General features: G+C 44.8%; 2 protein-coding genes across 5 annotated transcripts in view; one reads left to right on the top strand and one right to left on the bottom strand.

Annotated features, from left to right (window-relative positions):
• Positions 1 to 21424, top strand: part of LOC111160874 (WD repeat domain 33) — a 123418-nt gene extending 101994 nt beyond the window's left edge. The window contains exons 14-22 of one of the 4 annotated variants that reach the window (XM_022524261.1): positions 1897 to 2036; positions 2640 to 2792; positions 4394 to 5482; positions 8221 to 8329; positions 11384 to 11822; positions 16715 to 16878; positions 16979 to 17071; positions 18214 to 18429; positions 20794 to 21424. In XM_022524261.1, the coding sequence (XP_022379969.1) occupies positions 1897 to 2036; positions 2640 to 2792; positions 4394 to 5482; positions 8221 to 8329; positions 11384 to 11822; positions 16715 to 16878; positions 16979 to 17071; positions 18214 to 18429; positions 20794 to 21023 (2633 nt within the window). In that variant the 3' untranslated portion in view covers positions 21024 to 21424. Of the gene's footprint in view, positions 1 to 1896; positions 2037 to 2639; positions 2793 to 4393; positions 5483 to 8220; positions 8330 to 9596; positions 11823 to 16714; positions 16879 to 16978; positions 17072 to 18213; positions 18430 to 20793 lie in introns of those variants that run through there. The other 3 variants (XM_022524262.1, XM_022524263.1, XM_022524265.1) reach the window with 3 other exon arrangements.
• A 1678-nt stretch (positions 21425 to 23102) lies between these two features.
• On the bottom strand, positions 23103 to 25804 carry LOC111160871 (SFT2 domain containing 3). The gene has a single exon (XM_022524260.1). It carries the CDS (start codon positions 25662 to 25664, stop codon positions 25008 to 25010), a length of 657 nt encoding a protein of 218 aa, XP_022379968.1. The 5' UTR covers positions 25665 to 25804; the 3' UTR covers positions 23103 to 25007.
• Between the last annotated feature and the right edge of the window lie 304 nt (positions 25805 to 26108).

The following is a 26108-nucleotide window of genomic DNA, read 5'->3' as shown; positions in this document are numbered from 1 at the left end:
TTGACTCTCTCTGCTTGACTTATTTCACTCAGCATAATCTCTTCCAGTCCCGTTCATGTTGATACAAAAGTTGGGTATTCATCCTTTCTGATGGAGGCGTAATATTCCATAGTGTATATGGACCACATCTTTTTTATCCATTTATCCGTTGACAGTCATCTTGGTTCTTTCCACAGTTTGGCAACTGTGGCCATTGCTGCTATGAACATTGGGGTACAGATGGCCCTTCTTTTCACTACATCTGTATCTTTGGGGTAAATACCCAGTAGTGCAGTTGCAGGTCATAGGGAAGCTCTATTTTTAATTTCTTAAGGAATCTCCACACTGTTTCCAAAGTGGCTACACCCACTTGCATTCCCACCAACAGTGTAAGAGGATTCCCCTTTCTCCACATCCTCTCCCACACTTGTTGTTTACTGTCTTGTTAATTTTGGCCATTCTAACTGGTGTAAGGTGGTATCTCAATGTGGTTTTGATTTGAATTTTCCTAATGGCTAATAACGATGAACATTTTTTCATGTGTTAGCCATTTGTATGTCTTCTTTGGAGAAGTGTCTGTTCATGTCTTCTCCCCATTTTTTGATGTGATTATCTGTTTTGTGTGTGTTCAGATTGAGTTCTTTATAGATCTTGGATATCAGTCCTTTGTACTGTCATTTGTGAATATCTTCTGCCATTCTGTGGGTTGCCTCTTTGTTTTGTTGACTGTTTCCTTTGCTGTGCAGAAGCTTTTGATCTTGATGAAGTCCCAAAAGTTCATTTTCACTTTTGTTTCCTTTGCCTTTGGAGACATATCTTGAAAGAAGTTGCTGCAGCCGATGTCAAAGAGGTTACTGCCTGTGTTCTCTAGGATTCGGATAGATTCCTGCCTTATCTTGAGGTTTTTTTTTTATCCATTTTGAGTTTATCTTTGTGTATGGTGTAAGAGAATGGTCGAGTTTCATTCTTCTACACATAGCTGTCCAATTTTCCCAGCACCATTTATTGAAGAGACTGTTTTTTTTCCACTGTATATTTTTTCCTGTTTTGTCGAAGATTATTTGACCATAGAGTTGAGGGTCCATATCTGGGCTCTCTACTCTGTTTCACTGGGTCTGTGTGTCTGTTTTTGTGCCAGTACCATGCTATCTTAGTGATCACAGCTTTGTAGTAAAGCTTGAAATCAGGCAGTGTGATGCCCCCAGTTTTGTTTTTCTTTTTCAACATTTCCTTAGCAATTCGGAGTCTCCTCTGATCCCATACAAATTTTAGGATTGTTTGTTCCAGCTCTTTAAAAAATGCTGGTGGAATTTTGATCGGAATGGCATTGAAAGTACAGATTGCTCTAGGCAGTATAGACATTTTAACAATGTTTATTCTTCTGATCCATGAGCATGGAATGCTTTTCCATCTTTTTGTGTCTTCTTCAATTTCTTTTATGAATGTTCTGTAGTTCCTTTACCTCTTTGGTTAGGTTTATTCCCAGGTATCTTATGGTTCTTGGTTCTATAGTAAATGGAATCGATTCTCTAATTTCCTTTTCTGTATTTTCATTGTTAGTATATAAGAAAGCAATTGATTTTGTATCCTGCCACATTACTGAATTGCTGTATTACTACTAGTTTGGGAGTGGAGTCTTTCGGGTTTTCCATATAAAGTATCATGTCATCTGCGAAGAGAGAGCATTGACTTCTTCATTGCCAATTTGAATACCTTTTATTTCTTTTTGTTGTCTGATTGCTGTTGCTAGGACTTCTAATACTCTGTTGAACAAGAGTGTTGAGAGTGGGCATTTTTGTCGTGTTCCCGATCTCAAAGGGAAGGCTGTCAGCTTTTCCCCGTTCAAAAATGTGTTTATTGATGACGTGGCCATTTGCTCTCATTTCCTTGGCTAACTGCTTCTTTTTGTGGTTATAGGGAAAGATGAATCAAATGAAATTGAAATGACGATTCCAGGTTTGGACTGGGGAATGGAGGAGGTGATGCAAAAGGATCAGAAAAAAGTTCCTCAGAAGAAAGTTCCTTATGCAAAACCTATTCCTGCTCAGTTCCAGCAGGTGAGTAACTAGCAGCAGTCCCAACTTGTCCATGCACCGTGGTGTTCTGCTTCTTGAGTGCCTCTTGCATTGTCTCATCTATGGAAAGTATTTCTATACTACAGACTTCTTTGGAGTATTCTTCGACAAAGTTCCCATCTGCTGCTCTGCAGTTAATGCTGAGTTGGTCATGATTCTTGTAGCTCTTCTTTTATTCTCACCTACCTCTTATTATCCAAGCTATCAGAGGAAGGAGAAGAAAAAAGCATGGAGCAGAGAGAGTATGTTGACTCTCTTCTTCGTTTGTCTGTCTTCTGCTTTATTTGTCCCCTCAACACAAAGTGCATGTGCCCTTTCAAAGAGGTGGGCAGGCTTTTCATTCTCAATAACACGTAAGATCTTACAGTGTTTATCAGGTTAGTAGTTTCTACCCGATATTGTGCTTTCCTGACTCATTCTCGTTACAGGAAGGAGCATTACAAATAAAGACAGTCAGTATACAAGGCTGGCTGGCTTGTATTTGGCAAGTTGGAATGAGCCAGTGACATTACAGAATTTTTTTCTCATTCTCTCACTGTAATATACACACTTAGGGTGTATTTTAATATTCTCTTCTTTCCCAAGGCTTGGATGCAAAATAAAGTTCCAATTCCTGCCCCAAATGAGGTACTGAATGACAGAAAAGAGGACATTAAATTGGAAGAGAAGAAGAAAACACAAGCAGAAATTGAGCAAGAAATGGCCACATTACAGTATACTAACCCACAGCTTCTGGAGGTGTGTGATACTCTTTAGGGGGTTCAAGATGATCCAAGAAAATAGTGATATTTTTTTATTGATATGCTCTTACAGAGAAGGGAAGGGCTTCTCAGATGGGTCTTATGAACACCACCATTTCTTTATGTTTTTCAAATTTTCTTAATTGAAGTATAATTGACATACAATTTCATAATAGTTTCAGGTGTGAAAGAATTCTGTTTCTAACACTTTTAAAACCAAATCAGAAAAAAAAAATAAATAAATAAAACCAAATCAGTCAAGCAGTGAGTAGAACTAAGTTAAATATACATTTTATTTTTTTTTTTTTTAAGATTTTATTTGTTTATTTGACAGAGAGAGATCACAAGTAGACAGAGAGGCAGGCAGAGAGAGAGAGAGAGAGAGAGAGAGAGAGAGAAGCAGGCTCCCTGCTGAGCAGAGAGCCCGATGCGGGACTCGATCCCAGGACCCTGAGATCATGACCTGAGCTGAAGGCAGCGGCTTAACCCACTGAGCCACCCAGGCGCCCCTAAATATACATTTTTTAAAAAAAGATTTATTTATTTATTTGAGAGAGAGAGAAAGAGAGAGTGCGAGCGAGCAGGGGGAGGGGCAGTGGGAGAGGTTAGAGAGAGAATCTGGAGCAGACTTGACACTGAGCACAGAGCCTGATGCCGGACTTGATCCCACAACCCTGAGATCATGATCTGAGCCAAAATCAAGAATCAGACACTTAACCTACTGAGCCACCCAGTCTCTTCTTCATATACATTTTTTTTTAAAGATTTTATTTATTTGTTTGACAGACAGAGATCACAAGTAGGCAGAGAGGCAGGCAGAGAGAGAGAGAGAGAGAGGAGGAGGAAGGAGGCTCCCTACAGAGCAGAGAGCCCTATGTGGGGCTCGATCCCAGGACCTTGGGATCATGACCTGAGCTGAAGGCAGAGGCTTTAACCCACTGAGCCACCCATGTGTCCCCTTCATATACATTTTTTAATGGGAAAGATAAAACCAACATAGTTTTAACTTGGATCATGTATTTATTGACATATAAAATAATTTTTCTGTCAGCTCTAGAGCAGGTGGTTTGCTCTTATTTTTGTTCATCTTTGACAGTTAACCAAAAATGAGAAAACATTAGTAAATTTTTGAATATAATAAGATGATTATAAATAATCCTGACTTCTGTTTTCCCAGTATTTAAAAAGAAGGAGTCTAGGGAGCCTGAGTGCCTTAGTTGGTTAAGTGACTGCCTTCCAGTCAGTTCAAGATCCTGGGGTCCTGGGATCGAGTCCCATATCAGGCTTCCCCTGCCCAGTGGGGAGCGTGCTTCTCCCTCCCCTTCTTCTTGCCACTTCCCCTGCTTGTGTTCTCTCTCTCTGTCAAATAAATAAATAAAATATTTTTTAAAAATATAAGAAGGCGTCTAGAGTGAGTCTGGAAGTTTGTGTGCTCTCAGAATATCTGAATGTTATATGAATTCTTGTTACTGTGGAGTGTTGAAAGGTTGATGCCTTATGTTTGTCTTGAGGCTCCCCCAATGAAATAAGTGATAGCAGTATGTCATCTTCAAGGGTTCTGGTGTATTTATCATTATGTTTTTTTTCCTTTCTTTCCAGCAACTTAAAATTGAAAGACTTGCACAGAAACAGGCTGAGCAAATTCAGCCTCCTCCTTCATCTGGCACCCCTCTCCTCGGACCCCAGCCCTTTCCAGGACAAGGTCCAATGTCTCAGATTCCTCAAGGTTTTCAGCAGCCCCATCCATCTCAGCAGATGCCAATGAACATGGCTCAAATGGGGCCTCCAGGTCCACAGGGACAGTTTAGACCCCCTGGACCCCAGGGACAAATGGGACCACAAGGTCCTCCGCTGCATCAGGGAGGTGGGGGGCCACAAGGATTCATGGGACCACAAGGGCCCCAGGGCCCGCCCCAGGGGTTGCCAAGGCCTCAGGACATGCACGGGCCCCAAGGAATGCAGAGGCATCCTGGACCTCATGGCCCTTTGGGACCTCAAGGACCACCTGGACCACAGGGTAATTCTGGTCCTCAAGGTCATATGGGTCCTCAGGGTCCACCTGGCCCACAAGGTCACATAGGCCCTCAAGGCCCACCTGGTCCCCAGGGTCACTTGGGCCCTCAGGGGCCTCCTGGTACTCAAGGTATGCAGGGACCACCTGGTCCCAGAGGAATGCAAGGACCTCCTCATCCTCATGGGATACAAGGTGGGCCAGGGTCTCAAGGGATCCAGGGTCCTGTGTCTCAGGGACCTCTGATGGGATTGAATCCAAGAGGAATGCAGGGTCCTCCAGGCCCCCGAGAAAATCAGGGTCCTGCTCCCCAAGGGATGATGATGGGCCATCCGCCTCAAGAGATGCGAGGACCTCACCCTCCAAGTGGACTGCTGGGACATGGCCCTCAGGAGATGCGAGGCCCTCAGGAGATTCGAGGCATGCAGGGGCCTCCAGCCCAAGGGTCCATGCTGGGCCCCCCCCAGGAATTGCGAGGGCCTCCAGGCTCACAAGGTCAGCAGGGGCCGCCCCAGGGCTCTTTGGGGCCTCCACCCCAGGGTGGCATGCAAGGGCCCCCTGGACCTCAGGGACAGCAGAACCCGGCAAGAGGGCCACATCCATCTCAAGGGCCAATACCATTCCAGCAGCAGAAAACAGCTCTGCTAGGTGATGGGCCCCGGGCCCCCTTCAATCAGGTATTATTTATTTCTAACTTACAGGCATTGCACATTGGGAAAATATGCTCTGCACGGAGGTGGCACTTCCAAATGCTGTGGAAAGCAGTCACAGCTTGTATCAGTGTCTCTCAAGTAGTCATAGTGGCTTGAGAATAGCGTCATGGCTGAAGAAGGAAATGAGAATAAACAAGACCATTGAATATATTGTAATATGAATCTTTTCAATAGAAATCATTCCAGAAAAGATCAACTTTCAGTTGAATACCATTCATAATTGTCCCCAGGCTCTAAAAGAGCTGTGGCCCTGAGGAGGAAGCAGGGGTGGCCCTAGGCCTGTCAGATCCCCCTTTCCTGGGCTCTTTAGTTTGTAGCCCAGGGTTTCATGGGCTAATCCACCTGCCGGCTCTACTCTTTAAGATAGGATGGAGTATTTAACTCACAAGTGTATGGTAGACTCTGATCTCACTATTTTCATTTCAGCAAATGCTTTTAGAGTTCTCTGAATCCAGAATTGTGCATTCTCAGATGGTGACCCCCTGGACAAAATGCTGTTCAAGTTGTTTTCCACTCACATGTAAACTTATTTACTGGAGGGAGTAATTCTGTAGAAATTGTCTTGGTCCATTTCTGAGGATTCTGTTTTTGTTAGTTGAGTTTTATTACCCATTTGCTGGGCTTGTGCTTGAGAAGTGGTGTGAGGAGGGTTCAGGTTTTGTGTGGGAATTACAGAAAGACTGCATGAGCATGAATGGATTTACCACTCTTTGGCTCCGTGGTTTTGATATTTTTTTCAGGTTCATAGTCTGGAAGCATTATTTGGGTATGAAGCACTGGGTTTAGAGAGGATATGCTGCATGTGAAAAACAACAGTCTGTTTTTGCATTTTCCAACACCTCTGAGAATCTGTCCTGTGAAGATGACATTGGGTTTACCAAATTAAAATAACCAGCAGAATAAGTAGGTTAGGCATTACTATTCCATAGATCTTCCAGGACTTACAAGTGTCATAGCAATGAAGAGTAGTTGAGTTTATTTCCAAAATCTGTTGGACACTTTTTAGAATTTAGGGTGAGAGGAATAAATCTAGGTTTATTGTCCTGAACTGCCCTAAAATGTGCAGTGTTGTATGTTTTATTAATACACAGCATTTGTGTATGTGTACAGTATCAGTTCCCTAACCTTACAGTAATGAATTAATAGCTTTCATTTGGGAGGACAAAAACAGTGATGAACTTTAGTTACGTTATGACTGAAATTAAAAACCTGTCAGATTCAAGAGGATAAGCCTGAGTTTCTGGGACAATTCAGTTAGAGTTTTTATTATATTAAGCAGTAAAAGATATTATACATGAAAAACACAATGGCTGTAAAGATTTAGTTGACCTATAGAATGAGTATAAAGGTTGATGCATTATAGGACATTTCAAATCTCAAAGAGTTGACTGATGAAATCTTTACTCCTATTTTTTATGTGCTGAAATCTGACTTTCTTCACTTTGATAAGGCTAATTATTTAAGCCAGTTGTTTCAGTTGGTTTAATTTAGCGGAATTGCTTTCTGGTGTTAAAGTAATAGCATGAAAGATGTTGATAAGAGCAGTCCTTGGGTGAAGAGGACAGGAACCAAAGGAAGACAAATTACAGGTATTGAGTTAATAATAGTCATTTGTAGCTACAAGCTGGGTGTCCTAACAAGGCTGCTCTTTCATGTAGCTAGTTTGGAATGTGCAAGCCATTTTGCTATGGATGGTTTTGAAACTCTTCTATTTTTATAGTAGGCCCAGTTACCAAGTACATTTTTTTAAGTAAAGAAATGTATTTTTTTAATTTTATTTAAAGATTTTATTTATTTATTTGACAGACAGAGATCACAAGTAGGCAGAGAGGGGGAAGCAGGCTCCCTGCTGAGCAGAGAGCCCGATGCGGGCCTCAATCCCAGGACTCCGGGATCATGACCTGAGCCGAAGGCAGTGGCTTTAACCACTGAGCCACCCAGGCACCCCAGAAATGTATTTGTTAAGAGACCTGATCCAAGGTCACTGGACAGTGTGGAGACTCAGAATTTAGACATGGCTAGGTTAAAAAAAACATAATCTTAGAGATAAGCTGGGATGAGGTCTGGGGTTCCAGAACATGGAGACACAGAAGAGGTTTGTATCTGCAGGGACCCAAGGGATCCAGCTGGATCACAGGCAACTCACCTGGGAATGAGCCATAGGGTGCTGAGGATGGGGAAATGCTGAGGTATAGAAGAGGGAGATAAAGCCAGTGTGAACATCTCATCTTGAAACCCTTTCATGTTCTTCTGCCTCTTCAAACCCAGCCCTAGCCTCTTAAGAGGAGTAGCTATTTTCTGTAGCTGGAAAAGAGTCCCAAGTGTGAGAGCCAAGTTTACCTGTCCTGGCAGATTTCCAGATCTTTACTTTTGCCAGAAGTTCCTCCTTTGTGCAGAGTGTTAATGTTATGATTTTTGACTTTCCATTGAGGTTCTTACTTGGCTTCACAGGTAAAGATCTAGCTTTAAATAAAACCTATCATCAGGTTTAAAATAAAAGTGTTATCTTTTGTTATGGTAAGAGAAGTATCTCCTTCCCCCAATTTAAGGATGATTTTACTATAATGTCACTAGGTGTATGTTTACTGCTGGAGGCTTTGGGACAAATTAGTGTTTTTTATCTTGTCACATTATGATAAAATTGCTATTTATGAAGCACAAGCCTATGATTTCACACCCCCGCTTTAAAAACATCTTTTCAGGAAGGACAGAACGCAGGCCCCCCACCCCTGATACCAGGCCTAGGGCAGCAGGGAGCACAAGGTCGCATCCCCCCTCTTAACCCTGGACAAGGACCTGGCCCTAACAAAGGTAAATATCTGCTCGGCTGAATAAGAGTTGTATTTTACCACCTCTTGGTAAATCTTACAATAAATAGTTTATTGGTAAGTAATGGATAGAATGGTCATTTGAACCCTGTAGGAAAAATAGGAGCACTGTCATTTCAGGTAAAGGCTTTGTCGTCACGTTGTTTTCACAGACTGGCTTTAGTTAGCTAAAAATGCTGCCCTGAGGAGGTAAGCTCCTCACTACCTGAAGCTGGCGGTGAAAGTGCTGGGACAACCGCTAGTAGCAGGGCCTGGGCCACAGGCTGGCCTTATCCATGTCTGGGGAGTGGGAGTGGGTCCTGTGCTCACTGAATGCAAGTGCATGTCATTCGTATTCTGGAAATCTTCCACTTAGTTTTTGATGAGATAAAGAATTTAGAGATTTTAATAGTGTTTTTAGTATTATCCCCTTCTCCCCCCAAATTGTGTCATGTATTGAATTCTTTAGCTGGTTATATTGTTCTGCATAATTTGACAAGAAGAAAGCAATGTACTGATGTATCCAGTTCTTGGTACTATGGAAAGCACAGAGATGAGAACTGTCAGTATTTAGATATGAGTCTGTTTGGAAGTTGAGTTAATCTCAGGAGTTGAAAGCACAGAGGCAGTCCCTTGTGCTGAGGTGTTCTGCTATCACAGGGGAAGGGCTGGAGCAGGAGTGAGGGGTGGTAGACTGCTGGCTAGAGAGGGGAGGGCAGGACTGAGTGATGTGGATGGAGGGAAGGTTGGAGATGGAGTTGTTCAAGTCGGTGCACTGTTTCTTACAGGGAGGACACAAGCCAGAGATCCAGGAGTATTGTGGAGGTTGCACTTCAAAGAATTTAACTCCTTTTAATTTTTAATTAGCTGAGCCCACAGCACTCTGTGGCACATGTTACATTTCTTGCCCTCTTTTGATCAGATTAAGAAGAGTTTTCTTTAGCATTTTGTAGCCCTAGGACTTTGGGAGAAGCAGGACATCCTAGGAAAGGGAACAGAAAAGGAATTAGGAGAATCTTTATTATAGTCTATTGCATGAAAGTGGTGGCCAATAGGGAAAAAGAGAAAGCAAGAATCCATCTTTGGAATTTGGGGACCCTAAGAAAAGAAGAGTCTGTTACCCACAAGGTATAGCTATCAACAAACTGAGAGCCTGCCTCTCTTCCTCTCCCCTACCTTGTGTCTGTCTCCACCTATTTCCCTCTCCACCTTGCTCTTCCCCTTTTCTCTTTACCTCTCTCTCTCTCTTCCTCCTCTCTTTCTCCTCCCAGGGACCAAAGGGAGAAGGGAGAGCCGAGAAAGTGGCCCTGCCATCCCCTACTGGATTAACCAACGCCGCCGCCCCATCACCGGTGGCCACATCCCTTCTAATTTGTAGTGGTGGGTTTCTTTCCTTGGAGGAGCCAGGGTACTTTTAAACAGATAGAGGTAATGGGAGGATTATTATTCATAGGTAAGTCCAAATGGAATGTGTTCAGCTTCCTCAGGTCAAAGTCTGCTGTGTCTGAGATCACACCAAGTTCAAGCAACATAAAGTCAGAGAAGAAGTCACTAGCTGCAGGAACCCACTGAGGAGTGAGGAGCCCTCTTTACCACAAGGAAAGGGACCTGGGATATTTGCAAACTGACTGAACAAAGAGGCAACTTAGAAGGTGCTTTCCTCAGCTGGGAGAGGACTGGTTTAATGAAGGAAAGACTAGGAGGCAGAAGGCACAGGAAGAGCTTGAGAGAAGAGAGATACCTTCTAATGGTGTTTTTTAATACTGACATTTCCAACTTTTTTATATTTGTTGAATGGTGAGGAGGAATTGAAATGGCCAAAAGAAGGGAATAAAAAGGGAAGAGGAAGGGCATTGGGAGGGGAAGAATCCTGGCTGACTGTGACGTGAGGGAAGGAAGTTTGTCTTTACTGCCAAGGGAGAAGGAGGGAAAGACAAGCGGGGCAGGTGGAGGAATTTCATCTTAAAAATGTAGTTGTTTTAGGGCAGGAGGGTCCCTTTGCTACCTACTTTTAAAAAGTGCTTGAATTGTATGTTGACGGAAAATAGGTACATATTTTCAATGGCTGCACAGTAGCCAGGAGAGCAAACCCCTTCAAGGTTCAGAACTAAGCTAAGTTAACCATCACAACTCTAGTTGGCCTGTTTCTAGTTTTATTCAGGACTTGGAATATTTTACATATGTTAAAATGTTTTCAAAAAATCTTTAGCGGGTTTCCAAACACTGTGTGCAGTGAATAGTGATAATTTTTATAGTTGAGGGATATATATCATTCATTCATGCAAAGGGGTGGAAAATATGTTAATGTAACCCCGAAACTAAATTTTAAGCAAGGGCTGTTTGGTCACCAAGCAGTTATTAGGCCCGTGGTTCCATGTGCCTTAGGAGGATTTTGTTAAGAATCAAAATGTGCTTTGTTACAGACCCAAGCTGTCCATTTCTCTGAGGGGTTTGAATAAAGTATTCCCTGTCTTAAAAAAAAAGAAAAAAAAAAGAAAGTGTGAGTTAACAAATCAAGTTGAATGAACTAGGGGTTAAAGGAGCAGCATCAGGGATGGTGGCAGCATAGCCTCAGCGCCCGATGGGCTTTGCAGGCCTTTTCAGGTGCAGAGGTGAATTGCCTGTGCGTGGCTTCCTGGCCAGCAGCATGAATTTTCTCTGCTGTCTCCTCCCTGGCTATGGAGCAGACAGGCCTAATGAAGTCCTAGAACAATGGGGAAAGGGAAGGGATGCTCATTCTTACGCCTGTGAGACTGTTGCATGTTTTCTCAATTAATCCTCACAGCAGCAAGTAGTTGCTAATCTCATTTGAGACTAGTAATTTGCCTGAGGTGGAGGTGCTTAGTGAGTGGGTGATGAGGTTGAAATCTGCACCCAAAACCTGTGTTTTTCCATTAGATAGTGCCTTAGGGATTTGTCTCCTAAGTATGCTGAGAACTAAGGAGGGAAAACATTCTAAATACAAGAATGCATTCTCAAATTGTAAGATGCTGAAAATCAGACCTGTGCTGGTGGGATTCCTGGAAGACAAGGTAAAAATCAGCTTTGTTTCCTTTAGGTGACTCACGCGGCCCTCCAAACCATCACATGGGCCCCATGTCAGAGAGGCGGCATGAGCAGAGCAGCGGCCCTGAGCATGGGCCTGAGAGGGGGCCTTTCCGGGGCAGCCAGGACTGCAGGGGTCCCCCTGATAGGCGTGGCCCTCACCCCGACTTCCCTGATGACTTCAGCAGACCAGATGACTTCCACCCGGACAAGCGCTTTGGCCACCGATTACGTGAATTTGAGGGGCGAGGAGGACCTTTACCACAAGAAGAGAAGTGGAGGCGTGGGGGCCCCGGGCCTCCGTTTCCACCTGATCACAGGGAATTCAGCGAGGGGGATGGCCGGGGAGCAGCCCGGGGCCCTCCGGGGGCTTGGGAAGGCCGCAGACCTGGAGATGAACGATTCCCCCGGGATCCTGAGGACCCGCGTTTTCGAGGGCGCAGAGAAGAAAGGTGGGACAGATACTTTGTGGGTCTAGTTCTTCCCTGGAGCTGTTGAACTGTTCTACAAAAGTCTCTTTCCTCTTTTGCTTGGGCAGAGGGCACTATATTGATTACTAGCTCTGTCCAATCTAAGTTTTGCATTTAGACTTTTAGCAAGTATTATGCTTTTTAACATTTTTGTGCCTTTTTACCTTTACAATTTAGATATCTTTTTATTTTTGCTTATTTTTTGGTCCTTTGTGAGGATCAGTATAGTATGAAGTTCCTGGAACCTGATTAGAAGTCGCCAGATTCTCTTGGTTAGAATGATGTACTATGACACACCTAGGTTGAGAATAAAAGAATTATGAGATAGTTTTTGTATAATTGCCTAAAGATCTTAACACAAGTCAAACTGAAAATTAGTCTTGCTGTTCAGTTAGGTCAAGGTCAGGGTTAAAAACACTTAGCTTGCCAGGGGTAAAAAAGGTCCTGAAGAAATGAGAGGAAACAAGCATTAGTGAATCTCAGAGGAGACTGAGACTCCTCTGTGGTGGTGATGATTATTTCTATGTGCCAGTGAATTATGAGACCTGTGTTCTTGTCAGCAGTTTGCAGATGAGGGGCGATGATGAGGATCTGCACAGTTGACTCTCGGTCAACTGGAGGTGTGGGAGCGGCTTCAGGCGGGGCTGGTGGACCGCCGTGCACATGCCCATGCTGTGCGGCGCTCCCACTGTATGGCCACAGCGTTGCCTATCCCATCTCTCTTGACTGTTGCTAGTGGTGGGGGACTGAGTTCAGGGCTGGAATTCCCCAATCCTCATGGGATTTGTTAGAAAAGAAGGGCTGATAACATGGCCAAGGGTGGTGAAATCAAGGGGTTCAAGAAAGCAGCTTCCAGAGGGGTGTTTTTAAAGGATTTAAGGGCTCCTAGTTTTCTCAAGGGTCTCTCTCAGAGGTATCCAAGGATTCACTCTTTGAAATGTCTTTATTTTAGTCTGCAAGAGCCTCATTTCCGGTGGCTCTGGCATCAGTGTAACTTTCATTGATTTCTTGAACCTTTGCATCTTGTGCAGTTTCAGATTTTACCGTGCCTCAATGTTATAGTATTTCCTCTGTCAGTGACAGACCCACAGCCCAGACTCTTGTGCTGTTGACAGCTTTCTGTTGCTCTTCGGATATGCCCAACGTGTTTCTTTTCCTGTTGTGCTTGCTGTTTTCTCAGCCCAGAACACAGTCTCCCAGACGCTTGTGGCTCACTCCGGTTAGATCCCTCCTGTTAGCCCAGTTCCTTTATCCTGCTTCTTATTTCTTCATAGCACTTAGCACTGCTTGACATTAAGCGATGTGTATATTTCTTTATTACGTGTGTCTGCAAGGAACATGATGGCTTCCCTAGGGCACAGGGGCTTTGTTTCTTTACCTCTGTGTCCCCAGGACCCAGAGTGGTAGTGGAGACACAGTGTAGGTGCTCAGTAACAAAATGAGTTTGTTAAATGGGGAAGGGGAGTCAGTTTATCAGGAGATGAACTAGACAGCTTGGACTGCCATAACAAGGTACCATGGGCTGGGAGCGTGAAACAACATGAATCTATTTTCTCGAAGTTCTGGAGGCTCGAAGTCATGGATCATGGTCCAGCAGGGTGTGGTTTTGGTCCGACTTCTCTTCTTGGCTTGTGGGCAGTCAGCTACTTTCTCCCTGAGTCCTGGCCTGGTGGAGAGAGAATGCCTCTTCTCATCAGGGTACTAATCCCATCACAAGGCCCCCACCCTCATAACCTCTTCTAAGTTTTTTCCTCCTAAGACTTTATTTATTTATTTGAGAGAGCGCAAGCTTGCACATGCATACACATGGGGTAGGGGTGGGAAGAAGGAGAAGCAGACTCCCCACTGGGCAGGGAGCTGGATTGGGGGGTTGATCTTGGGACCCTGGGATTATGACCTGAGAGGAAGGCAGACTCTTAACTGACAGAGACATCCAGGTGCCCCATGATCTCCTCTAAACTTAAATTACCCCTCAAAGGCGCATCTCCATATACCATCCCATTGAGGACTAGGGCTTCAACATACAAGTTTAGTGGGGGACACAAACATTTAGTCCTTAATAGAAGCCACTTTTTCTTTTCTTTTTTTAAGATTTTATTTATTTATTTGACAGACAGAGATCATAATATAGGCAGAGAGGCAGACAGAGAGAGGGGGGAAGCAGTTGCCCTGCTGAGCAGAGAGCCTGATGTGGGGCCCCATCCCAGATTGTGAGATCATGACCTGAGCCGAAGATAGAGGCTTAACCTACTAAGCCACCGAGATGCCCCTAGAAGCCACTTTCTAATGAGGGCACGATAGATTCTCTCTTTCCTTTCGAAACTAGGACGATCATGTAATGGATGCCTTGACAAATGAGTCCTGTTGTGTTTGCAGGGGCCTGGGGAATGCTCCCTGACTCTGTCCCAGGAACACAGCGCCCCCTGCTGTTCTCTTCCTGCTCCACTCATCTCCTTTCAGCCAATTCCACCTTTACCTTAAGTTGTTATTTTAGTCGGTGTCCTTGTAGGAGCGTGGGTCATCATGGTACCTCAGGACCAAGAAAGTTTTAAGAAGTTAGGTGGAATGGTGGAGTGAGAAAGGGAAAGCTCTTTTTGTAGTAAAATACCAAGTTATCAACGTAGGAGGGGGGATGGAATTAGAAAGTCACTTCTTTTATAAGCTGTCAGTGTCCTAATTGATTCAGGCCAGGATTATCAGTGGATGCTAAAATCACTGGTAGAAGATCGTGGGGAGGGACGCCTGGGTGGCTCAGTTGGTTAAGCAGCTGCCTTCAGCTCGGGTCATGATCCTGGTATCCTGGGATCGAGTCCCACATCGGGCTCCTTGCTTGGCAGGGAGCCTGCTTCTCCCTCTGCCTCTGCCTGCCACTCTGTCTGCCTGTACTCACTCTCGCTCCTCTCTCTCTGGCAAATAAATAAATAAAATCTTAAAAAAAAAAAAAAACCCTTAAAAAAAAAAAAAGAAGATCGGGGGGAAGTAGGATATTCTCATTGTGCCAAAACATAACCCACAGATTACTTAATTGTGAATGAAACAAAGTATACCTTTGCTACAGTGAAATTTGGTCCCCACATCACTTTTACATCATAAACAGGGAGACAGACTGGCATCTGTGAGAAGGTATAAGCAGTTTTGTTAAAAAGGTTTAACCTGAGTCTAATCATGAGGAAATAATCAGATAAATTCAAATTGTGGTACATTCTTTAAAATAGCTGCATGGATCCTTCAAACACATCAGGGTCATGAAAGATAAACTATAGAAGGGTTCTAGATAAAGTAGACAAAGAGACATGGCCATTAATAACAGTATATGATTGGGATTGAAATCTGTATTTAAAAACAACTGTAAAGGACATTTTGAGGACAACTGGAGAAGTTTGAATTGGATTATATTATATAATATGTTATTCGAGTAGTAATAGTATTATGTAGGAGAAAATCCTTGTTCTTAGAAGAAATGTACTGAGGTATTATGGATGAGGTTCATGTTGTTGGCAGCTGATTTTGAAATGGTTTAGAAGCTGGATTTGTTAAATAGATGTGAGAGAGAAGAGGCACGTGTGGTAGTATATCTTAAGAACTGATTAAACAAACATACATAGATGGACACATAAATATTTGTTTTTCTCTTCTTTCAACTTTGCTATAAGTTTGAAATTTTGCGAAGTGAATCATTGGAATAAAAGATGACTAAATGGAGACTCAAGAAAAAGCGGAAGGCGTGGCCACTTGCGCAGACTGGCCCCATGCCCTTGCTCCTTCTGATCCTTTCTCCAGCCCCAAGGCCTTTCTCTTTGTGCTCATGTACCTTTCCTACTTGGAGGCCCCTTTTCTGCTTTCCCAGAGGCCTCCTCTGGCTTGGGTGCTCCCTCGCAATGGCTGTGCTTTGGCAGTACTCCTGGCCAATTCGGCCTCCAGTCTAGAATCCTGAGGGACAGTGAACCTGACAACCAACCAGGGCCCCAGGCTGCCAGCTAGCCAGTGGGGGGACTGCATGTATACCAAGTGCCTGCCTGTACAGCAGTCAGCTGTGGAGGGGTTCTTTGGGTGAAGTTCATGGCCAGCCCTGCTTGCAGGCTGTGAGCTGGGCAGATGGGAGAGCAGGTGCTCCCGAGGGATTTTGGTATAGTTGGCAGGTATGAATCTGTACCCCGCTTTTTTTTTTTTTTAAGATTTTGTTTATTTATTTGACAGACAGAGATCAGAAGTAGGCAGAGAGGCAGGCAGAGAGAGAGGAGGAAGCAGGCCCCCTGCTGAGCAGAGAGCCCGATGCGGGACTTGATCCCAGGACCATGGGATCATGACCTGAGCCAAAGGCAGAGGCTTTAACCCACTGAGCCACCCAGGTGCCCCTACCCCGCTTTTTCTGATTATAACTAATAAATGTTCATTATAAAAATGTAAATGATAATGAAAAATATTTGGGAGGCAGTGGTAAAAAGCCTGGGCTGGAGTCAAGACTGGCTGAGTTCAAATCCCAAGACTTATTGTGTGTCCTTAAATAAATGACTTCACCTCTCTGTGCCTCAGTGTACTCATGGGTAGAATGGAGTTAATGATGTGGTGGTGGTGAGGATAAAATAAAATAATATATGTGAAGCACTTGGCATGATTATCAGCACTTAAAACTTACTGACTGCTATTATTATTCATAAAAGCTTTAGGAGAAAATGAACACAACCCTACATTTACCTTCCTGCCTGTTTTTGCCTGTAATATTGGGATTATAATATGTGTGCTTAAAAAAATACATAATTTTTTCTCCCATTTACCATGAATATCATATTTTCTTATACTATATGCTTTTTTGAAACAGGAACTCAGAGCTGTATTCCATTAGGTGGGTATTTTGCTGTTTTTTTTCCTGACAGCTTTAGAAGAGGAGCACCCCCAAGACATGAGGGCCGTGCCCCTCCCAGAGGAAGGGACAGTTTTCCTGGTCCTGAGGACTTTGGTCCAGAGGAGAATTTTGATCCTTCTGATGAAGCAGCCCGAGGAAGAGATCTCAGAGGTCGAGGTCGGGGTACCCCACGAGGTGAGCGTGTCCTGAGGACACTGATTCTAGCAAGGACGGGTTGTTGGGGACATACATGAAACAGTCTGTGAGTGTGGTGTTATGTTGTTGTGTTATGTAGGAGGAAGGAAGGGTTTACTCCCCACTCCTGATGAGTTCCCTCGCTTTGAAGGAGGACGGAAACCAGACTCCTGGGATGGAAATAGAGAGCCAGGTAAGGAAGGACAACTGCTATGGCTTCTGGAGATTTGAACCCAGCAGTTCCCAGAGTGTGGTCCAAGGACCCCTGGGGATGGGTGTTCACCAAAGTCCTCTGTTTTCTGACTTGTATCTCTGTGAGTCCACATCTCAGCTGGACTGTCCGCAGATCCTCTGGTCAATAGCAATTTATTATGGTAGACTGAATGCAGAAATAGCTGGGAGAGTCCAGGTTTCTTCTTCTGAGCCAGACATCAGACGGATTTGCCTAAGTAGAAAACAGTACTGCTCCTTTCACTAAATTATTTTGTTCTTGGAAAGTACAGTTAAAAGAATTGAAGTTTTCTCAGTTTTAATTGCTAATTTGGCAAATATTATTAGATATGTCTCATAAATTAAATCTCAATAATTTTTTTAAAAAGATTTTATTTATTTATTTGACAGAGAGAGAGAGAGAGAGAGATCACAGGTAGGCAGAGAGGCAGAGAGATGGGGGAAAGCAGGCTTCCCGCTGAGCAGAGAGCCCGATGCGGGGCTCGATCCCAGGACCCTGAGATCATGACCCAAGCCGAAGGCGGAGGCTTAACCCACTGAGCCACCCAGGCGCCCCTAAATCTCACTAATTTTTAAGAGTATAAAAACATTCTAAGACTAAAAAGTATGAGAATACTATTTTGGACCTTACCTGTCTCTTATTTTAAGAGGTCTTTTGATTTCTAATCAAGTCTTGACCTTTTTCATGTACTCATGATGTGACTTGACCAGGCCTCTGGTGGGTTTGCAAATGTTTCTTGCATGAATAAACATTGGTTCTCAAGTTGCTATTCTATTTATCTATTTAATATTATTTTTTACACTTTTATTTGTTCTAGAGAGAGATAGAGTATGAGCAGGAGGGGCAGAGGGAGAGGGAGAGGGAGAGAGAGAATCCCAAGCAGACTCTGAGCTGAGTGCAGAGCTCTATGCCAGGCTCAGTTTCACAGTGCTGAGGTCATGACCTGAGCCAAAACCAAGAGTCAGATGCTCAGGTGCCTGAGCCACCCAGGCGCCCCATGGCTACTTATTCTTAACAATATAATCTATCTGCTTTTGGTCACACTGTACTTCAATATAGGATTGCAGATTCTTAGCCTTGTGACCTTGTGTTTCCTGTTTCAGGTCCAGGTCATGAACATTTCCGTGATGCTCCTCGCCCTGATCATCCCCCTCACGATGGTCATTCCCCAGCTAGCAGAGAACGTTCCTCTTCTCTCCAGGGCATGGACATGGCATCCTTGCCACCCCGAAAGCGTCCCTGGCATGATGGGCCAGGGACCTCAGAGCACAGAGAAATGGAAGCCCCAGGGGGTCCTTCTGAGGATCGAGGAGGTAAAGGTAAGTGGAGGCCAGTGACACAGTTCCAGGAGCTGTGGATGCCACAGTTCTGCCAAGAAAGCTGCAGGGACCATGCGAGGCCTCATCGCCAGGACACCTGCATCCCTGTGATCCTGTTCCATCTGTTACTGACAGGATATCCAGGGTCCTTTCTCCATTTCTACCCTGTAGGGCTTAGGCTGTGCAATGGCGCATGTTCCCAAGTATGGTGCAAATGCAGCTTGTTTGGGCTCACACCGTAGCCAGTCAGACCCTTTACTCAGGTGACTATAAGCTCAGCCTCCTCCACATGCTTCCAAGAATTCCCTTCCCTGGTTCATTCAAGTGTTCCTTTCCAACTCTTTGTCAAAGTGCCCCAGAGCAGGAGAGAGACTCCTGCTCTCATTGGCACACATGCTCTTCACCACTGGCTACTCTTAGCCCTCAAGGGTGTCCTCAGTGACAGGAAAAACTGTCTTCCCAGGTGCTATGTTTTGTTTTAGCCTGGGTCCAGGAGGAACTGCTAATGCCCAGAGTCACAAAGACTTTGAGGAATATGGTCTGGAAGGGGTTGTTTTTAGGGGGGCAGTAGATTATTTTTACAGCTTGAGACTTTGGATCTTTTAGAGGTAGCACTAACTTCCAGCCAGGAGCAGGAGCCACCCTGTGGTCTCAGGTTAGGCTGGGCCACAGCCTTTATCTTAGTTTGGAGGCTGCTAGAAAGCAGGCCTAGTTAACCTGCCTCATGTTTATAATCTCTTCATTACAAAGTTTTGCTTTTCATTTTTGGTGATGGTTTGGTTCTTCTCAAAGCAAAACTCTCAGAAACTACCTCATGTCACCAGTAGATCTTACCACCTAAGCATACACATGTTGTCGCTGGTCAGTATGGGCACTCAGGACACCTGTGTAGGTCCTAGCCAAGGCCACATGGCTGGTGTGGAAGTGACTTCCTAGGTGACATCTTCTCTGCCCAGGTATCTTCAGGTGGGCCTAGGCTACCTTTATAGGAAAAGCAGTCAACATTTTTCCTTTGGCTAGCTTTCCTAACCACCTTGTTTTACCTAGATTCAAATTCCACTCAGAAAGTTAAGACATAGGGCACCTGGGTGGCTTAGTGGGTTAAGCGTCTGCCTTCAGCTCAGGTCATGATCTCAGGATCCTGGGATCGAGGCACATTGGGCTCTCTGCTCGGCAGAGAGCCTGCTTACCCCTCTCTCTGCCTCCTTGTGATCACTCTCTGTGTCAAATAAACAAAATCTTAAAAACAAACAAATAAACAAGTTAAGACAAAAATAGGGCACCTGGGTTGCTTATTTGGTTAAGCATCTTACTTTGGCTTGGGTCATGATCCCGGGGTCCTGGGATTGAGCCCCATGTCAGGCTCCCTGCTTGGTGGGAGCCTGCTTCTCCCTCTCCCCCACGCTTGTGCTCTCTCTTGATATTTGTCACTATTTGTTTCTCTCTCTCAAATAAATATATAAATAAAATCTTAAAAAAAAAAGGTTAAGACAAATAAAGTCAGCAACAGTCTTCTGGTAGTATATTATGGGAGATACGGCCAAATCCTGTTAGCTCATGAGAAAATTTTAAGTCAGAATTCTAATATACTTAAAAAGATTTGTGTGTCCAAGTGTGGAACAAATAAAACTGTCCCTGGGAGAAATAATTCTAAAAGCTAGGTGGTTGGTTTTTTTTTTTTTTTAATGCTTTTGTGTTTAAAGAAGTACTTTATTTCACTATTTGAAAGGAAAACAAAAAATGCCACATGGTTGTGGAATAATGATAGTAAGACCCATTGTAATTAACACCAGCAGTTTGTTTTTTAATTTTTTCAGTGTTCCAAGATTCATTGTTTATACACCACACCCAGTGCTCCATGCAATACTTGCCCTCCTTAATACCCGCCACCAAGCTCACCCATCCCCCCACCCCCTCCCCTCCAAAGCCCTCAGTTTATCTTAGTTGCTTCCAAAGTCCAGTCTGTGCTTTTCAAGCCTTCCCCCACAATAGAGTAACACCCCCCTTGCCCACCCCCCCCACCCCCCCACTGGCATAGGAGGTTGAAGATGCACTTGCTCAAGTAGAGACATGGCCCCGTGTGGTCTGTGACTCCCAGAGGTGCTCCAAGTTCACTTCTGGGTTTCCCATCATTTCTATCACAGCCTCTGGGAACATGTCTGGTCACCTGGGTGGGAATGAGATAGTCATTGACTAGAGGGTGGAGGCACAGCTGTTAATGCTCTGAATGATACTGCTGATATCCTCAGAACTATTTTAAGACCCAGAACATTCCACTGTGTTATTGAGCTTGTGCTGGGAGTTACTAATTAACAGTTTCTGATATAAAAGAAAGTAACATGAAATTATTTTGATTCATTTTAGGCCGAGGGGGCCCAGGACCTTCCCAGAGAGTGCCAAAATCTGGGCGTTCCAGCTCGTTGGATGGAGACCACCATGACAGCTACCATAGAGATGAACCTTTTGGGGGCCCTCCAGGCAGTGGTACTCCTTCCAGAGGGGGCCGAAGTGGCAGTAACTGGGGTAGAGGGAGTAACATGAACTCTGGCCCACCAAGGCGAGGAACTTCAAGGGGTGGTGGAAGGGGTCGGTAGAAGCTGATTCCCACGAGGCCTCTCCGGACAGTATTTAAGAACTTCTTGTGGACTTACCAAGACAAACAAAAGGAAGCCTGCACCATGTAGCCCTGAACTTTTTCTGGGGCAGCTGCATCCCAGGAGCCCCTAATGAGGTCTTCAAGATGAAGAGACTGCTGCTGGCTACCCAGAGTAGCTGGCTTTGTTCTGTCCTGTCCACCCTCACTGCCCTAACTCCCATTGTTTTGTGAAGATAAAAGCTGGAATCTTTTTTTTTTTTTAAAGTGTCATGAGACATGGAGCACCTCCACAAATTTAAGTTCATGTCCAATTGGAAATTTGTTTCTATATGTACAGTTTGTCAGAGAAAAAACATTAAGTTGTTTTTGTATGAATACAGAATGTGATTTACGCAAGAATTAACAGAAAACTAGTTGTGGCGTGCTTGCCTTAAGGAAACCCTTAGTTTCCACTGCATCCGGTCAGCTGAGGAGGGGGGGTACAATTATGGCTTCTATTTATGTGCACAGTTGGTGGGTACCTCTGAGCCATCTAAGTTAATTTCATCCCTGTACTTTGTCTTCAATTCTCATCTACCCATTCTGTTACACTTATTTTTGTAACAAAGTGAGATACTTTGAAACTATTAACAGTTTAAAGTAGATTCAAAGCCTTAGTTACCACCTGCTATGGCAGGTGGGAAATTATACTCTGAAGAAAAAAAATCTTCTGGCTGTCCAAGTGGGGGTTCTCCCTTAGGTGCATCTCCTCCTGGTAATCACACCTTAGACTTGAATTCCCTTGTTTCTGATGAGAGGAACCTGAGGTAAACCAGAAATTAACTGCATGCACCCTACTGATTGATTACATCATGTCACAAATTAAGTTGAGAAGGAATGAACCAAGGAGCTCCTAAAACAATTCTGCAAAACCTTCTCTTACACCAGCATTTAAGGACAAGGATAGTTCTAGCTTAAAGCCAGGAAGTTCTCATCCACAACAAATTTCTTTAGTTTTAAATAAATGTAACATTTGGTCCAGTTTGGACTGGAAGCCAAAATTCAGTTAGATAATCCTGTATTTTCTCTACTGACTCTTATTTTGTTAAGAAAGCTTTTATTATTCAAAGGATATTTCTGTGGCCACTCTAACATCTTTAGCACTGGAGACAGGTTTACCTGGCAAATGTGGTGGAAGTCTCACAGTTGCTTAAGATAAGGGATGCTGGCACAGGTGGACAGCATATAAAAACCTCTTAATTAGTTCTCTATTAATACAAAGCATGGTAAAAGCTAAATTATTTCTGCAGTGAGAAAATGTCAGCCACACACACAGCTTTTTAGGGTGTTAAAACCTAGAGACTACAAGTGAATCATTTTTTTAAAAGATTTTATTTATTTATTTGAGAGACAGAGATCACAAGTAGGCAGAGAGGCAGGCAGAGAGAGAGGAGGAAGCAGGCTCCCTGCTGAGCAGAGAGCCCGATGTGGGGCTCCATCCCAGGACCCTGAGATCATGACCTGAGCTGAAGGCAGAGGCTTAACCCACTGAGTCACCCAGGCACCCCCAAGTGAATCATTTTCACTTTGTTTTGAAATTAAAAACATTTATCAGCATGTCAGTATAAACGCATGATTAGGAGGCTCAAGAAGGCTTCAAATTTGTGGAATATTCTTTATTTGCCCTCCACTGGCACAGCTTAAAAAGTTGTAATCAGGGGCGCTTGGGTGGCTCAGTGGGTTAAAGCCTCTGCCTTCAGCTCAGGTCATGATCCCAGGGTCCTGGGATCGAGCCCCGCATCGGGCTCTCTGCTCAACAGGGAGCCTGCTTCCCCCTTCTCTCTCTGCCTACTTGTGATCTCTGTCTCTCAAATAAATAAATAAAATCTTGAAAAAAAAAAAAAAGTTGTAATCAAATTCTGATTAAGGTAAAATGGGATCCAGGGACTGAACCCATATGGACATTAGGCTCCTTTTTCTGAGACTGATGTGTTAAGAAATTTATCATGTTAACTTTTAGGCTTCAACTTTAAAAACAGTACCTCAGCAAGCAGATAACCAGATCACATTTTGAGAAACAATTCCTTTAGGAAAAACCTGAAATCTCTACACTGTAATTTATTATTTAGAATATTTTAAAACATCATTACCAAAATACATACAAGGCATTGTGCTTTGAATTTTACAAATGCTAGATTTTCAGTGTTTGAATTCTTGAGACAATGTTTGGAAAACAATTTAAAAAATGTAAGAGCATCAACATAAAAATGTACTGAACACTGTAAAATCTTCCATTGTGCAAATTCTAGAGAAATGGAGAACTAGAACAGATATTTAACTGAGGGACAGAAGGAGCAGTCAATGGCCCAAGTCTTTCCAGTTACAAAAGTCAGTCACTCCCTGAAAACAGTACATTTGCTTTTACTACAAACACCCTCTTGGTTTTCCTCTTGAGGTAGGTAAGTAACCCTGTTTACTGATAACAGAATAGGGCAGTAATTAGAGAATACTGGGTTGGGGGCCTCATGAAGTTGGGGCAGGGCTTAGGACACTGATCAGGATCCAGGAATATAAATAACTGTTTTTTAACAAAGAGGCAATGCTCCATTGCTGCCTGACACACCTGTTTAGGCAACAGTGAACTCCAGCCCCAGAAAATAATTATTTTCAAATTGTGCAATCCAGTGCACAGAAAAGTGGTTCTCAACTTTAGCTGAACATGGAATCATCCGGAGAGCTCTAAAAAAATACTGATGCCTGGGTCTGCCCCCCACCCTACCACCCACCCCAAAGATTCTGATTGAGCTGATCTGAGGTTTTGCTCTTCAAGTAATTCTGATGTGAACTGAGAACCACTGACACAGAATTTAAAAATTCTAAATACTCCACTCTCTAATATATAACTACTAACAAAACATGTAGTTTTTTGGACTCATCAGAATATCCAGTCCGAACTTTCTGGCAATACATTAACATATACAATAAAGTCAGAGACAAGAGTCAATGCTGAATTTAAAAGGAACCTAAAAGGAAAAGCATCTTACGGTGCATTGGAATTAGCCTACAAGATGTAAATTATACCTTAAAAAGCAGGTAATAAAACTAGGAATGATAATTAGGCTTTATAGAAATCCATGGTTTCCGTCAAATACACAACTTTGGATGTAGAATTCTTTCGTCCAGCAGGAGTCCCCAGCCCAAGTTCTGCCCAGGGACCTCTCATAGCACTGAAATGTCCTACTTCTTGGGGAAGACATTTCCCTTTTTGGTCCATTGCTTTCATGGTCTAATACAGAGCCAATCTTTAATTTTGTAAGGCACCATATTTACAATTTCACTAAAAAAATGAAAAAACCGAGGTAAACCGTCTTAACTAAAGTACTTAAATAAAAGCCGGTGGATAAATTTAGTGTTTCATTTGATACGCTTAAGAATCCACTCAATGAATGAGGAAAAAATTTCTAAGCCAAAGAAAACAAAAGCGTATTGTAGCTAACCTACTACAATCTACCACTGGATTTTTTAATCGACAAAAGGTAAAAGAAGTCTGAGGAAAGCCACAAGAGCAGCTAATTAAAACTGAGGAGCCATTCTTTTTTTACTGCGCTCAATCTGAAACTACGGTTAACGCAAAAGCAATTTACCATAAGTTTTTCACAGCATATCCCCAAGTCAACGACAACACCTCGTTTTATAGCACATGCTACCGAGTAAGACAGGAAAACGCTGAAACCGAAGAGCTTCCGAACCGGCTCGAGTCTCAGTTTTAGGACGGCCGCTCCAAGACGCTGACAGGTTCGCTGGCACAATAACGGAGCAGCCTTTACCCAGCGCGATTGAGAAACTGGCGGGTGCAGTGCTCCGCTCGGTCCGCGCTGCACCCTGGGCGGGCTCCCGGTGGTCTCCCGACGGCGCATCCCGGGGCAGGCTTCGCGCTCTCCCCCGACGGCAGGTCCCGGGGCAGGGCTCCGCACCATCTCCGGCGGCGCGAGCCCTGGGGTTCTCACACCGGCAGTGCCTTGGCGAGGCCGGCGCCGGGAGCCAGGCGTCCGAGCGCTACTCGCAGCGCGGTGCCTGCGCCCCAGGGCAGGAGCCCGAACAACACGGTCAGCAGCGCGCCCACCTGCACGCAGGCGCCCAGCGCCGTGAGCAACGTGCTGCGCAGCCCGAGCGCCGCGTATAGCGTGGCGCCCAGCGAGGCCACGTAGAGCAGCGCAGGCCGCGACGGCGTCTCCTCGCCGCGCAGCAGGCGCCCGCACGCCGCGCCGCCCCGCAGCAGCATGCCGCCCACTAGCGCCAGCGCTGAGCCCAGAGACCAGAGCAGCGCGAACTTGCGAGCGCGCAGCAGCAGCACCGGCGCGTAGAGCGCGGCCAGGCCGAAGCAAAGCGCGGCCAGTAGCAGGCAAACGCCGCTGGCCGCCAGCCGCTGTGTGCGCGTCACACTCGGCAAGCATGCTGGGCCTGTCGCCACCGTTGGCTCCGCGGGGCCCGGCGCCCAAGTCCAGCGCAGGCCCGCGCGGCCCAGCCACGCCCCCGTCGGCCCGCCCCCCGCCGCGGGCTCCTCGGTCTTTTCCGCAGCGAGCAGCGGCTCGGCGGCCGTCAGCCCGCCGGCTTTACCCTGCGCCAGGTACTCCTGTAGCTGGCGGTGGAGGTCCGCCATGCTGGCCGGAGCGGCCGCGGGACGCGAGGGCTAGTGCCCACTTCCGGTTTTCCTCGGTCGCTGGCGGAAGCGGCTAGGCCCTCGGCGGGAGGGGTGGGACCTGCGGCCCTTGCGGAAGAGGCGGGGCTGCCTTCCTGCAGACTTGGGGTGGCTCGGCTACCAGCAGACGGGTTTACTGGCTTACGGTCCCCCTGCATTGACCATCTTTGGGGGACTCTCTGCCTATTCTTAAAACTGTACGCTAATCTGCAGTTCCTCTCAATAAATTTAGTCTTTTAAAAAGTTCAAATCTGCAGGACTTAAACGTGGTTTCTTTGGAAAGGCTACTGAAGTTGATCAAGGAGTTAACCCCCCTCCCCCAACCAGCTTATCTTCTGTTCCCCCTTTCAGCAGAGGCCTGGCAATATTCTTGACTCCTTCAAGCCCCATGTACAAGACTTGTAG

Source organism: Enhydra lutris, unplaced genomic scaffold (genome assembly GCF_002288905.1).
Source record: "Enhydra lutris kenyoni isolate GAN:26980312 unplaced genomic scaffold, ASM228890v2 scaffoldscaffold78, whole genome shotgun sequence".
In the NCBI taxonomy this organism is placed as follows: domain Eukaryota; kingdom Metazoa; phylum Chordata; class Mammalia; order Carnivora; family Mustelidae; genus Enhydra; species Enhydra lutris.
The sequence above is the reverse complement of the archived record's forward strand: the minus strand, read 5'-3'. Positions and strand labels throughout refer to the sequence as shown.